General features: G+C 36.8%; 1 protein-coding gene across 1 annotated transcript; it reads left to right on the forward strand.

Moving 5' to 3' along the window:
- Window positions 1–4,565: 4,565 nt before the first annotated feature.
- On the forward strand, window positions 4,566–12,326 carry tnnt2e (troponin T2e, cardiac; the record flags this gene model as incomplete). Its single annotated transcript, XM_023417906.2, has 13 exons — window positions 4,566–4,608; window positions 6,130–6,153; window positions 6,801–6,818; window positions 7,132–7,146; window positions 7,668–7,688; window positions 8,396–8,417; window positions 8,516–8,576; window positions 9,458–9,574; window positions 9,668–9,745; window positions 10,822–10,935; window positions 11,054–11,166; window positions 11,367–11,457; window positions 12,266–12,326. Coding segments are annotated over 13 exons (762 nt in total), but the record flags the coding sequence as incomplete, so codon positions are not given.
- Window positions 12,327–15,316: the final 2,990 nt, after the last annotated feature.

The following is a 15,316-nucleotide window of genomic DNA, read 5'->3' on the forward strand; positions in this document are numbered from 1 at the left end:
ACAGTCTTGGCACAATAAATTTAACACTTTTCTGACTGCTTTACTGATGTAGTAAAGATAAACACATGGTCTTTTAGGTAGCATTAGCTTTTTAACTAATGTCACTTTGCTGGGTAAATTTTAATTTGTTTTATCAACTAATTGGAGGCAATGTATACAACTTTTTGCAATATCTTAATCATTTATTAACAATTATCCTAATTTATATTTGCTCAGTTATATATTTTAATTTAAAAAAAAAAAAAACCTTTTAGAGTTGAACAAATATTCAAAAACATTTCACTGGTTTCAGTTTCTCAAATGGGACCAATTGCTGCTTTTCTTCATTTTGTACTGTATAACTGTAAATTGAATATGTTTAGGTTTTGGACTGTTGGTCTGGCAAAAGTATTTTAGAATTTTATTACAAAATGTCCTTTTCAAAATTGTGATTAAAATTGTGATTAGTTGTGAATAAGTAATCATAATTTATGCACGAACCATTGCGACCTTAGTAAAGGCTATATTTGTATAATCATATTGTCTTCAAGGATTGGTGTTATAGGGACACACAAAGGACCCAGTCATTGTCAAGCCCTCTGCTGCCTTCAAGTGCTGTCGGGAATGTAGGCAATGCAATAATGAATTGAGTCGACTTGAATGGATAACTTTATCTTGGATCAAGTGGCCAAAACATGATGTGTTTACAGTGTCAGTGAGCATTTGATGGTAGAAGGCTGATCGGAAAAGTCTTGTATAAATTCAGGATCTCAAAACTGTTGCATGTCTTTTTTCTACTTTTCATTTTGCTTCAGCAGCACAAACGCAGCCGTGTTTTGATGTTTCTTAGAGACAAAAAGAAACAACAACCACAAAAAAAACTTCCCAAGATCAATTTTATTTCCAGTCAAAAACTCATTTGAGGTGGAACAAGTTGTGTTTCCAATTTCTGGCCTCGGTTGAAGCAGATCACGAGGAGCACTTGAAGGCAGCATTCCTCCCCAGGTGTAACTCATCTTTCTGCCTCCAACAATAGAACTGACAACCCTAACCAGTCATACAAAAGATATGTGGTCACATGACAGACAAGGTCGTATTAAGTATGCTTTTTGGTGGGGTAGATGATTGAACTTGTCTCTATCTGGATGTGAAAGAATAAGACCTGAACGTGCTGCTAATCCCGTCTCTTCCTCAGGGATATAAACGAGGTAAGAGCACGACCATGACCTCTGGGTGCATGACAGTAAAAACGTCAGTAACATCTTTCAATCACTGTTTTTCTTAACTCTGTATTGATGTTCAGTTCATATTTTGCAGTTTTTTAATGAAAATATGTGTCCGTTTGTTTAAAAATCTTGATCAATTTGACAAAAACTTAGACGAGCTGTGCTGAATTAAATCCATAAAACCCCTCAGCATGATCTAACATCTAGCTGTTAACTCATACTAAGCCATGAATGCTGAATTGAATTGGCTCAAACGGTGCCTAAGTAGACTCTTAAAGATTTTATGATGGCTTTTCTTTGATGTATTCTGATCTGAGCAGTGCATATGCTGGTGAAGAAGGTGCTAAGCTCGCCCCTGAGACTGCCGTGTTGGTAGCATGCTTTGGGCTTTGACTTAATTCTGCCTAATGCCGAAACCAGCACCCGCAACATTCCTGCCTCTGTCCGATTGTGTGTTATTCCACAATTTCAGCCAGACGGGGACTGACCGCATCCATTAAAGCAAATACACATTTAATACCCCAGCCATGACAGCCCTCATACACACACTGAGAATTCTTTTTGGGTTTCCAGTCAGTGCTTTTCTTCAGCCAGATGGTATTCGTCTATTTCTCCTTTTCTGTCTTTCCCAGGCTCGCTCACTTTCTCTTCACTTTCTCCTCCTCGTATTTCTCTTTTCCCTCGTCTTTTGACGTAAACTGCTCAGATCTGACGACACAAGTAACAACCACACTGGGACTCCATGTACCACCATGTTTGAATTTGAGCAGAGATGTAACAGAATTTAAACAGAAGCATGACTTTGGACAGTAACCATATACAGGGAAGGTGTAAATATGGCATGTAGAGTTGAATGTGCAGCTGGCCTGCTGAAACGACTTGGGGGGAAAAAAGAACAGGAGTGCAGCCAGGCAGGAGGAGGAGGAGGGATGGTGGAAATGGAGATGTGGAGCTAATTTTCTCTCCTAACATCACCCGTCCAACATGTATATGAAATATGTTCCTATTATTACAAAAAAATTAAAAAAAAAATGGAATGAACTGGTTTCTATGATGAGGAATATGTTTAAGAAACAAGACAAAGTCCTGAGAGGCATTGTTATAAAAATGTTCCCCAACCAGCAGCTGACCAAACCGCAATGACAAAAATAGCCTGTCTGAATGTGGGTCCCAGCTCACTGATTTACTGTGAGTACATTGAGGTGAGCCAAACCCATTGTCTGGAGGAGTAGCTCCACACCTGTTCAAAAGCACGCTCTATTATTCTTAAAAATAGACCCTTGCTCTCCCCCACTGTTCAGCTCCACTGACACCAGTTTTATGATCTGGTGATTTATAAGCATGTGGAAAATACGTGGTCCAAGGGACTGTTGTGCACAATCATATTCTGATATATAAGGAACCTAGTGAAAGCACGGCCTTATTGCATTCATCCCTGTAACCTTGACCCCAAACACCCTGGTGTTGTTTTTTTAGGTTATGAAGGCTAGATCGACTATAGTTACCCTTCTTTATATAAAGATACTGTATATAATTGGAATTTTTCCAATGCATACAAGCTTACTGTATTTTCTTAAATGATTTAGCATTGCACAATACTTTACAAAATTTTTATTAAAAATGCATGTTTGCTTTTTTGCCGAGAGTTAGATGAGAAGATAAATACAACTCTTACATCTGTACAGTAACTTAAGTGAAAGCAAGAAGACGGTTAGCCTAGCTTAGCATAAAAATTGACAACTAGATGGAAACAGCAAGCCAAGCCTTTTCCAAAGGTTTTTTTTTTTTTTTTGTTTTGTTTTTTTTGTTTGTTTTTTAAAAAGGGATTTTACCAGTAAATCCAAAGGGTGGAAATTAACATGTTATATCTTGTTTGTCTAAGTCATACAAAAACCAACCCCTCCAAAAAAACAAGTTGCGTTTTTACAGGGTAAAGTGCTGGACTATATCTTGACCTGGACTCCAGGTACAAGAGTGGTATCGATCTTCTCATCTAACTCTCAGAACGAAACAAAGCAAACAAGTGTATTTTCAAAAATGACAAACTATTCCTTCCTTCCTTCCTTCATTGGTATGTACGGATCAAGCTTCAAAAAACTGTATCTTAGATTTCCCATTATACAACTCAACAGAGTGTAGCCTACTTCTTTCACTTCTTTTCAAACTTTCTTCAAAAAAGTCTGAGATAACCTTGATGGCATCACCATGACATCATCAGGATTATTTTCTCAGACTTTGTAAAGCTCCTTCCAAAGCAACAGAGGACATTGTACAACTGTTTATTCAGGTTGACAAGTACTCCTCATGACAGGTAAATTAAGTAAAATTTCTGGAATGCCCCTTTAATGAGTCAAGTTAACTGAACTCAAATGGAAGTGTTATGACGGATATTTCTTTGTGTACTTCAAAGTCTTTCGAGCACCTGGAAAATTGTTTACGTATCAAAGCTAATATGATATGCGTGGCTTCAGAAAAGTCAGGGTGTCCCTGAAGAACTCTTGTAGTCCTGGTAGTTTCAGTGCTGTTCAGACTCCAGTCGACTGCCTGAAGCCTTGATCAGTGCCAAGAGGAAATGGCTGAGGATTAGGCCTGGAGCTGTTTAAAGCCCTGGGCCTCTTGCAGTGCCCATGGTGGAATCATTTCAAATTCTACAATTGCTCCAATCTCCCAGCATGTAGCCAAGGTTTTTTTTTTTTTTTGTTTTGTTTTTTCTTTGTAGGTTTTGGTTTAGTTGTTTGCACAAAGGATAAAAGCACTGAAAGGAGAAGAAAAGAAGAGCGCTACAACCCATCTGTCCGAGGGAAAGAAATCTCAAGAGCTCGTAGAAAACATTACAGTTGATAAGATAAAGAGGAAAATATCAAGAAGGCAAACAATACAAATCACAGCAAGAAAAACATTAAAATACAAAAATAAATGTGAACAGTCCTAATTATATTGAGCCCAAGAGAACTGAGTATTTGTGTGAGTGAGTGTGTGTCGATTTAACAGCTGCATTAAAATTCTGTTACTAACTCAAAGCAAAGGAATTCATTAAAAATGAGTCCAGAAATCAGTGTGATAAATTGAAGTGGAGATATTTGCATTTATTGTGTGCTTTCTGCTTCGATTCAGGTACTTTTAATCCAAGATGTCTGAAGTAGAGGTAGAAGTAGAGGAGATGCTGTGAGTACTTTCACTATATCTTCCAAGCATTTCTTGTTTTTATATACAGAGTTGATTTTGACTTATTCATCCAAAAGTTCAAATCTTCACTTCTTTTATTTTCAGGGAGGAAGGTAAGTAAAGGCTTTGAGAGCATTCACTGTGTTTTTGAAAGCAAAATGTCAAGTCCAAGCTTCCATTGCGAGATGTAGCTGACCTGATTATGTCCACTCAGAGGTAGAAACCCAGGAAGAGGAAGGTAAAGGCTTCTGCACGGCTTCACGTGTGTGTGTGTGTGTATAGTCTTGTTTCCTGTGTGTCTACTGCTGTTAGTGTCTGCTGTCAGTGATGAAAACCATAGCAAGCTAGCTGAATGTATTTTCTGTTTGAATGTTAACACTTCATTTGTCAACACTGATCCGTCAGCTAATGTACAACTGTCACTTTGTATCAAAATTATCTTCATCCCATTTTTAGCACTCATACATCTGTGTTTCAATATTCTGACAAAGGTTGCATGGAGGGTTTTCTGATTTGACTCCAAGTCAGATTTGACTCAAAAGTCTGTATGTGTGGTGTTTTAATACATGCCATTATTTGGTCAAATAACATTATATTCTTTTTTTTTTTTCTTTTTTTTTTTTTAACTGCAAAAACACACTATAAAAGCATCAGTGATGGAAAGTAACTGAGCACATTACTCGAGTACTACTCTTTGTACTCAAGTAATGTCTCTTTTTCTTTTTAACTTTTAGTATTTATAGTTACAAAAAATGTATTGTTAAATCAACGGTTCGACTTTGGAGAAATATGACAATTAGCTTTCCTGCCAAGTAAGATGGGAAGACTAATGTCTATGCTGAGAATCTAGCTCGAGCTAGCATCTGGTTAGCTTAGCTTCCCACAAATAATGGAAGCAGGAAGCCACGGTCCAAAGGTAACAAAATCCACCCAACAGCTACCTCTAAAGCTTGCACATCAACACGTTATATCTTTGGTTTAATCTGTTAAAAAAAAGTGTCAACAAGATTTGTGGTTTAGCTAGCCAGGCTTTCCTCTGTTTCCAGTCTTCATGCTAATCTATGCTAATCTAAGCTAACCAGCAGGTACGAACATCTCTCACCTTTGGCAAGAAAGCAAATTAGTGTATTTCTCAACATGTTTATGAGGTCACACTGACCTGTGACTCCTCTCAAAAAAGTAGTGTAGTTGAGGCCCCGTGTCTATGAGCTGCCCCGAGTTTTGATACTTTTACTTAAGTAAGGTTCTGAATGCAAGACTTTATACGTTGTAATTATAAATTGGTACTTTTGAGCAGTAGACAGAGAAAAACTGCACATTTTTTTTCCTGTTGTTCTGTTATGTGTTGAGATTTTGTATTGTTACAAACAGCTCACAGGCTCAGTTTGTTATCAGATCATTCACTGTTTTAGCTTTGTTCAGAATGAATGTAGACACCAGCACTGTTTTTTCAGTGCATCCCAAGAGACAATATCACAGTGCTCTGAGTTTGACCAAATCCCAGCCGCAAGCTGTTTGCCAGCGTCGCACTGATCCAATAATCCATATTTTGTTCACTCAGTCATAGAGGCACTGAAAAAGAAAGGTTTGTATGAATTGTTTTTGTCTGTAAATAATGCCTTTCACTTTTTTTTCACTTTCACACTTGTGGGATATTACTGTAGTGTGTGTTGGGCACCAGGTCTTCTCCTGTCATGCTTTTTGGCCAACAAAGACAGGTTATGGCTTCATTAATCTTTGTCATGTTCTTGTTATGTAGAAGAAGCTGCGCCTGAAGTAGAAGGTAATTTTCTTCTTTTTCCATTTTTCTGTGTGCCAGTAGGCTATAACTGCAGCTGCTGTTTTATAGAATAATCGAAGCATTGTTTGTGCATTACATACAAATTATATAAAAGCTCTTATTCTCTTCAAATAGAGCCTCCATCTGCACATCTTAGTAAATATTAAATAGTCTTTTCAGTCTCTTCTCACTCACTACAGCATGTCACTATTCATTTACTTTTATCAATATTAGCTTTTTCATGTTGAGTATTCACTAATCACTGCAATGTTTGGCTGCTGAGGAGCCGCCTGCTGAGTTAGTATTTGATGAAATCATTCCAAAATGAGATATCTACTTTGTTTAAAGTGTGACATCTACTCAGACAAAATTACCGTTTGCCTGCAAGAAAAAGTCACTGCTGATTATTGTTGAAACTTTGGCTATTATTACTTTGGCTTTATCTATTTACAGACACAAAATTGATTTTTCAGATTTCAATTTTAAACATCAGTAATATGATTTATTTAATTTGAATGTTTTGTAAACCTCTTCATCATCACTGCATATACAGTATGTATTTACTTGCTTTAAGACTGCAAAAAGAGATTGTTTGTCTAAAATGGAATTGTTGCATATAATCAAATTTTCATTATTTCACACCACCTCAGAACCTCCCACCGCTGAAGGTAATGACTTTTTCTACTGTTAAATTCTATTGTGAAACAATAATCAATATCCTTCTTGTAATTGCTCGAATATCAGCTGTTCCAGTTCAAACTAATGTGGTGTTCTTATTTATGAAAAAAAAAGTAGCATTTTGTTTTGATGTCTGACATCTTTTCTTTTGACTTCAGCATGTTTTGGCTGAATCATTACCTTAGGTAACATGAATATATTGTAGCTGAATGATACCATGAATATTTACTGATGAGCCATTCTCCATTTCTTCCATTGATCATGATCGCTGATCAACTGTCTGCTCACATTGCCTTCGCAAAGAGCCTGCAGAGGAAGGTAACATATGGTGTATCTGTTCAAACTTTTATGCATGGTGTGACTAAATAACACTATATCACTCTGGTATGTGCATCCCACCTTGTTTTGCAGTCATTTAGTTGGGGCAAGAAGAACTTAGTGCTGAGATATTTGTGGGGAATAATAATAGTAAGTTTCAATCTTTACAAATCCCTGTTACAGAAGAATTCATATATGGTACTATTTTTCTTTTTCCTTGTGCCTTATTTATTCTGTTAAAACACTTATAAAAGAACTGCCCCTGCTATCTGAAGGTAACCTAAGCTTTCATGGCTTGAAACCCCTTAGAATACTCACACCGTAACCCAGTATGACAAAGCATACAGAAACCGTTTAGACTTTCCCTTTCTCCCTCTGACAGGAAGGGACGTCTGTCATATCAAAATATATAAAGCAGATATCTGCTCTGAGTGAAAAAGTATTTGTGAATAATACAGTAAATCCATTTGTATTCTGCCTGCTGATGCACTAACAGTCTTTTTTAATGTCTTCTGCCGTAGAGTCTCCAGCTGCAGATGAAGGTACTGTTGCCTGCTGAGGAGGCCTTATGGTTAAAGTCTGTGATCATTACTGTAGTTTACCAGGAATGTCTGGTGTCTTCAACTGTCTGTTTGATGACTGCTGCAAACCACAAAGTGCTGTACAACACATGCTCACAAACACTGCCAAAATAAAGGCTATGTGGTATTTCAAAAACAGCTTTTGAGACACCATGAAGAAATCTTTTTTTTTTTTTTTTTTTTTTTAAAGACAGAGTGCACTGAATTTCAGCATGTTGTTGCACATTATGTAACACATGCTGTTCATTATGTGACCATTGTGCTGGACATTCTATATAAAATGGCTACAGACAGTGCATGATAGTTGTAACAGACAGGATCAAATCTTTTGTACAGAATCCAGCAAGTAATTATTCACAGACACGGTAAATTTTGTTAGTGTGTGTTGAGTGGGTTTGCTTCCTATTGTTCCAGTTTTGAGATTCAGTCATTGCTAATCTCAGCCTGCAGGAGAGAGTCAGGCTAAGTGAGCATTGTCATTTTATTTCTCAATGATCAAGCTATTTGACATGTTAGATAAAAATGTTTATATCCAAATATATTGGTTTCTTAATATTTGGTCTTAAAAACTTAATTGATATTTAAAATAAACTTGTACGGAAGATGAAAAAGTATACTGTATTAGGTGGTATCTCAACTGTGATAATCCCTTCTTTTTACTATAATAGATGACTCAAAACCCAAACCAAAGTAAGTCTTTCATCATTTGAATTTGAATCATTCCCCATCATCCAACTGGTGACTAGTTAAAGTTCTTGTTATTCTAACCCAGTAATGTTATATTTCAGGGCATTTGCTCCGCCTATAACTGTGCCAAAGATACCAGAGGGAGATAAAGTCGACTTTGACGTGAGTGATTGATGTCATTTTATTTAAAATTATTTTTTGGGGTAGTTTTCTTGCCTTTGTTTAGATAGGGACAGTGAGAGAGTGACAGGACAGTTTGAGAGAGAGAGAGAGAGAGAGAGAGAGAGAGAGAGAGAGAGGGGATGACATGCAGCTGAGGGCTGAGTCAGACTCGAACCCATGGCCGCTGCAGTAAGGACTGAGCCTAAGTGGTACGCGCTCCAGTAGTTGAGCCACTGGGGCATCAAGGTTGATGCCATTTTAAAAGAATAGTTTGACATTTAGGGATCTTCTTGCTGAGTGTTAGATGAGACGATCAATTTTTTTTCACATGTAAATGCATCAGCAGACCATTAACTTAGCTTTTCCACAAAGACTGGAAACAGGACGTTTTTACACTTTAGTTTTTGTACAGGTTTAAAAGAAAATAAGATAGATTAGAGAGGATTTATTTATGTATTAACCTTTTTAGAGAGCCAGGCTCGTGCACAGACATGAATGATATTGATTTCCTCATCGAACACACAGAAAGGTGTATGAGCAGTGTTTCTTTATGCAACACAGATACAAATACACTATCATGAATTTATAATTAATAAATACAGAATGAGTAGTTCTGTATTTCTATTAAATATTTCATGTAAATGTATGGTGAAAGTTTTTTTTGAGTGTATGTATCTACAAGGTGGTGTCTGCCTGCTTTTCTTATGTACTTCTAGATTTCTAAGAACTAAGTGTTTAATAGTTTAGTGTCATGACTTTTAGGTAACTGAATAACTTTGAGTTGGTTTGGGCTTCTGTAATCCTAAACCCAGGTCTTGATTTTGAGGTTTTGGAATGGATATCATGAGTATAGCACTACAAATGTGTGTATATGACTGCAGGACATCCAAAAGAAGCGTCAGGAGAAGGATCTGACAGAGCTGCAGTCTCTGATCGAGGCCCACTTCATTCAGAGGAAGAAGGACGAGGAGGAGCTCATCGCTCTCGTTAACAGGATTGTAAGTCTTTCAGAGAAGCATGCTAGATCCCTTGAGTGATGCACCACCCAACAATTACATTGTGTGTGTTTGTGTGTGGACATGGATGTGCAGGAGAAGCGTCGTGCTGAGAGGGCTGAACAGCAGAGGATCCGTGCCGAGCAGGAGAAGGAGAGGCAGGTTCGCGTTGCTGTGAGTAATCAGTCATCTCATCTTTTTCAGGACATGACCCTGTATACAACAAATAAATGACTGGCACCCTGTAGTTTCAGAGTTCCCAAATGCAATTAGGGAGTGGGACATGTGTGTCTCCTGGTGGGAAATCTTCTCTGGCTGCAGAAGTGACAGATACAATCTACTAATCAACAGTGGAGTAATATTCTGTCCATTATGTTTTTGCCAGTATTTCCTCTCTTTAATGTGATATACTGCAAAGCACCAGAGAAAGGCCAATCTTGAAAATATGAGTGTGCTATGCCAAGTTTATTTATGTCACAATACAAAATGTCCTTTGCAGCTTTAATATCGGCTCAGACGACCTAGATTTAGATCAAATTTAAGTCTTTGCCTCGTAGTTTTGATTTCTGTTACAAATTATTCACTACATTAGGACTGCTGTGTAAAAATAATGTATCCCCAAGATGGAGTTTTCTCTTTCTTACTTTAAAGCTCCACTAGTCAATCCTTTTGATAATATCAATGGATAAAACAACTGTTTAATATGAAAGGAAGACAACTATTACCAAATTCTGCAGTACCTCTTATAGCTATACAGAGCGTTTTAGTGTCTTTCAGCTCGTTTTGGTTTTACAGCCTGCAGCTTTAATGTTTTGGTTCACTCTCAAGGCTCCCAGAGCATTGTCTTCAGCTGCCGCAGGCAGCTATACACTGCCTTCCCCAGGAATAATGGGCACACAATTAAAAGTTAGCATCTAGCTAGTGAACACAGTATAGCATTTAGCAGCTTAAAAGCCAGAAACACGGTTTCAAATGAATCGTAAATAAAGTTGCTTCATATGAACTGAATAAATGGTAACTTTGCAGATCAACCTAAAAAGTAATAATATGTTGATGATGTGGTTACACCTTGTATCCACTGCCCCCAAGTCGACAAAGAAATAAGTAAATGTAGGTAAATCTTGAAATCAAAATTAAACTAATTGTCATGGCAGATTTTCTTGCAGCTATGGTAAAGGTTACTTTAGTATTTCGAAGGTGAGCAGGTGTTTCTTTTCCCCCATGACTATGTTGTACAATCTGTACTGCAGGAAGAGAAGGAGAGGAAGGAGCTGGAGGAGGCACGTAAGAAGCTGGATGAAGACGCCAAGAAGAAAAAAGCTCTGACAAACATGACTCAGCAGTATGGTGGCGTCCAACAGAGGGTCAGTCATCCCACAGAAGCACACATGCATTTGAGTTTCAAAATTTGCTGCTTAGTTTGTAATGTAAATGTGGCTTCTTTCTTTCTTGTTCTTTCATCTTTTTAATTCTCCCATCCAGCAAGATGGCAAGAAGGGAGCTAAGAAGCAGACGGAGAGAGAGAAGAAGAAGAAGATCCTGGCAGAGAGGAGGAAGCCTCTCAACATTGACCATCTCAATGAGGACAAATTGAAGTAAGGACACAGAGTTTTTGCTAAGCAGTTATTTTTCACAGTTCTGTAGACAGACTGATAACCACATTTCCAGACTGATGCAGGATATTTTTTGTCTATAAACTGCCATCAACTTCCCATTCCCAATGTCAGTGTTTTACAGTTTTAACAGGGCCTTTGAGTTTTCTGATTTTTAACTCCTCCTGGTTTTTGCTCAAAAGGGAGAAGGCCAATGAGCTGTGGCAGTGGCTGCTGACACTGGAGGCTGAGAAGTTTGACCTTGGCGAGAAATTGAAGAGACAGAAATATGATGTAAGTACTTTGCCTCGGGACGTTCATGTGGCGATTGCTCCGTGAAATCGCATAAGTGAAAACCCTTTCTCTCCAAACTTACCTGCCTCTAAAACAATGGTGTTAGTTAAAAAGTTAATTTAGTCTGGTTAGGAAATATTTTTAAAAGAATAGTTTGACATTTGGGGAAATACTCTCATGTCTGTATGGTAAATCTGAAGTTACATTTAGGAGCAGCCAATTAGCTTATCTTAGCAAAGACTGGAAACAGGGAAACGGTTATCTTGGCTCCGTCCAATGAAAAATAATATGCTAACTAGTGAGCCTTATAGGTACTAGGCAGATTTTATTACCTTTGAACAGAGCCAGGCTAATTGTTTCCCATCTTTATGCTAAGCTGCGCTAACTGGCTGCTGGGTCCAGCTGCAGCATTAAATCTCCCCTGCTAACTCCCAGTAAATGAGGGAGTATATTTCCCAAAACTCCTTAATATTTGTTAATGATTTTTGCTTGCAAAATAAGGAAATAATAGGATGTAGATCTTAGTGGGTTTTTTTTGTTTTTTTTTTTAAGAAAAAAAGAAATCAATAAATCTCTATGGCATGCCTAAGAAATCAGCGCATCTATAATATATTAACAATTTAAACTGATTTATGTTCTTACATCAATTTAGTTAATTGGATAAAATGATAAAGCCAAACTGCAAACTGATGGTGCACAGTCTACAGCCCTGAAAAAGCCACATATTTTGAAAGCTTAAACTACTACACTTCTAATGCAAGGCTGTCCTCAGGGCACCTATCTAAAATAAATGTGACCTGACTTCCAGATCAATGTGCTCCAGACCCGAATCAATGAGCAGCAGAAGTTGTGAGTAACTCTTAATGAGGAGAGTGAGCCTCATGTTTGTTGTGTAGTTTTGCTGTCCGTGTGCTGAAGGGTCACAAACCGAGACTCGGGCTGCAGGAAGCAGCTGAGCGACACAAACAGAAGGTGAAGCTGGTGTTGTGTCTTGATGAGGAAGCTTGCACAAGCTGGACTGTGGTTGTATTTAATCCAGGAAGAGAAGTCCCAAAAGTCAGATATTCTATGACTACAGCTAGTCAGTGTTTACCGTTAAAGTATGCACAATTTAAAGAACCAGAAACATAAGACAGTAGTTTGATATTTTAGGAAATTATTTCTTGTCGACAGTTATATGAGAAGATCTATACTACTTGCATATCTCTCTGTTGAATGTAAGGTTTTGGCCAGCAGCTGTTTAGCTTAGATTACTGTGGAGATGGAAAATGGGAAAATGGCCAAAGGTAAGAAAATCCAGAATGAACATAAAAGATGTAGAGTGTGTATTTCCAAGCTTCCTGCAGCTGTCATACAGTGTTGGCAGAAGGAGAAAACCTCACATTCTGCAGGGGAGCTCTCTTACAAGGGTGTAGGTTTGCTTATGGACGTATATTTGAGTGAACTCGTTCGCACTATGTTTGGAGTGAAGTCACATTTGATCATTCCAATGTGCTTTCCAAGAGGATATGTCTCCAACACAACCGATTTTAGGCATGCTAGCATTTGATTGACTGAAAGGGCAAGGGCTATCTGAGGCTCACGTCATGTGAGAATATCTATATAACCATTTTATCTAGCATTAACTAGCAAGCTACCCTGGCTTCTGTCTTCAGTAGGCTAGCAGTCAGGTTGATTGCATGAGTAAACATGAAATGGTGGATCTGTCAAAGTATGGGGGTAGTTTCTGTGGAAAAATCCCATGAAAATATCAACATGAATACGATGACTTTTTTATGCCTTACTATACTGTGCCTTTTTTTATACCTTAATATACTATGACAACTTTATGCCTTACTATACTATGACTTTTTTATACCTTACTATACTATATCGTTTTTATGACTTTTCACGCCTTAGTATACTATGTTGTTTTTTGGCCTTTTTATGCCTAACTACATAATTTTTCTGCCTTGCTTACTATGACATTTTAATGCCTTATTATGCTATGACATTTTTATGACTTTTTACGCCTCACTATACTGTGGCGTTTTTATGCCTTACTTTATACTATGTTGTACTCATAACTTTTTATGCCTTAGTACACTATGACGTTTTTATGACTTTTTATGTCTTGCTATACTGTGTGGTTGTTATGCCTTACTATTCTATGAGGTTTCTTTGACTTTTTACGCCTTAATATATGATGTAGTTTTTATGACTTTTTTATGCCTTGCTATACTATGACATGTTTATGCCTTACTATACCAAGTCATTTATATGACTTCTTATGCCTCACTATACGATGACGTTTTAATGACTTAATATACTATGTCGTTTTAGACTTTTTACGTCTTACTATATTATGACTTTTTATGCCTTACTATACTATGTTGTTTATTATGCCTCATTGAAAAGATGATTTGTTATGTCAGAAAGATGAAAAGTATTCATACCGACAAGTCAACACCACAATGTGGCTGGTTTTATTTGTGAACAAAGGAAAGATTTGGTACAAGGCACACTAAGATCTTTCTCCAAATACCAAGTTCGACTGATTGTATGGTCTTTTGCTCTCTGATGTGATCACATCCATGGCGCCTCTTAGGTTTTACTTGTCCTTCTTCAGAGGTCCTGAGATCATTCTCCATCTGTGGGATTTTAACAATATAAGCAAATACAAACATTCATCAATCTAAACAGGATCTCCAGATGTGTCCTGAATATGTCTGTGTCCTTCACACACACATATATATAAATGTCTCACTTTTATTCTTAAGTCAAACTTATTTAAATGTATAACAATTAATATCTTGCACTATTCTATAACTGTGATGTTTTCATGTCTTTTTATGCCTTGCTATACTATGACATTCTTATGCCTAACAATAATATGTCTTTGTGGCTTTTTATACCTTACTATATGATGATGTTTTAATGCCTAACTGCATAAAAACTCATGAAAATGACATAAAAAAAAACATGATAGTATATTAATGCATTAAAAGTCATAAAAACATCATAGTACTGTGAGGCATCAAACGACATAGCATATTAAGGCATAAAAATGCCAAAAAAGTCTTAGTATACAATGGCATAAAAATGCCAAAAAACGTCATAGTATGGTGAGGCATCAAATGACATATCATATTAAGGCATAAAAATGCCAAAAAACGTCATATGGCATAAAAGGTCAAAAAAACATGATAGTATATTAATGCATTAAAAGTCATAAAAACGTCATAGTATGGTGAGGCATCAAATGACATATCATATTAAGGCATAAAAATGCCAAAAAAGTCTTAGTTTACAATGGCATAAAAATGCCAAAAAACGTCATAGTATAGTATGGTAAAAAAAATTGAAAAAAACATGATAGTATATTAATGGATTAAAAGTCATAAAAACGTCATAGTATGGTGAGGTATCAAACGACATAGCATATTAAGGCATAAAAATGCCAAAAAAGACATAGTATAGTACGGAAAAAAAAGTAAAAAAAAACATGATAGTATATTCATGCATAAAAGGTCATAAAAACGTCGTAAGATGGTGAGGCATCAAACGACATAGCATATTAAGGCATAAAAATGCCAAAAAAGTCTTAGTATACAATGGCAAAAAAAGTCAAAAGACGTCATAGTATAGTATGGCAAAAAAATTCATAAAAACATGATAGTATATTAAGGCATAAAACGTCATAAAAACGTCATAGTATGGTGAGGCATCAAACGACATAGCATATTGAGGCATAAAAATGCCTAAAAAGTCTTAACATACAATGGCATAAAAATGCCAAAAAAACGTCATAGTATAGTATGGCAAAAAAATTTAAAAAAACATGATAGTATATTAATGCATTAAAAATCATAAAAACATC

The sequence above is a fragment of the Seriola lalandi genome, unplaced genomic scaffold (assembly GCF_002814215.2).
Source record: "Seriola lalandi dorsalis isolate HSWRI2012SDOR001 ecotype SW California unplaced genomic scaffold, Sedor1 jcf7180002054579, whole genome shotgun sequence".
NCBI lineage: Eukaryota > Metazoa > Chordata > Actinopteri > Carangiformes > Carangidae > Seriola > Seriola lalandi.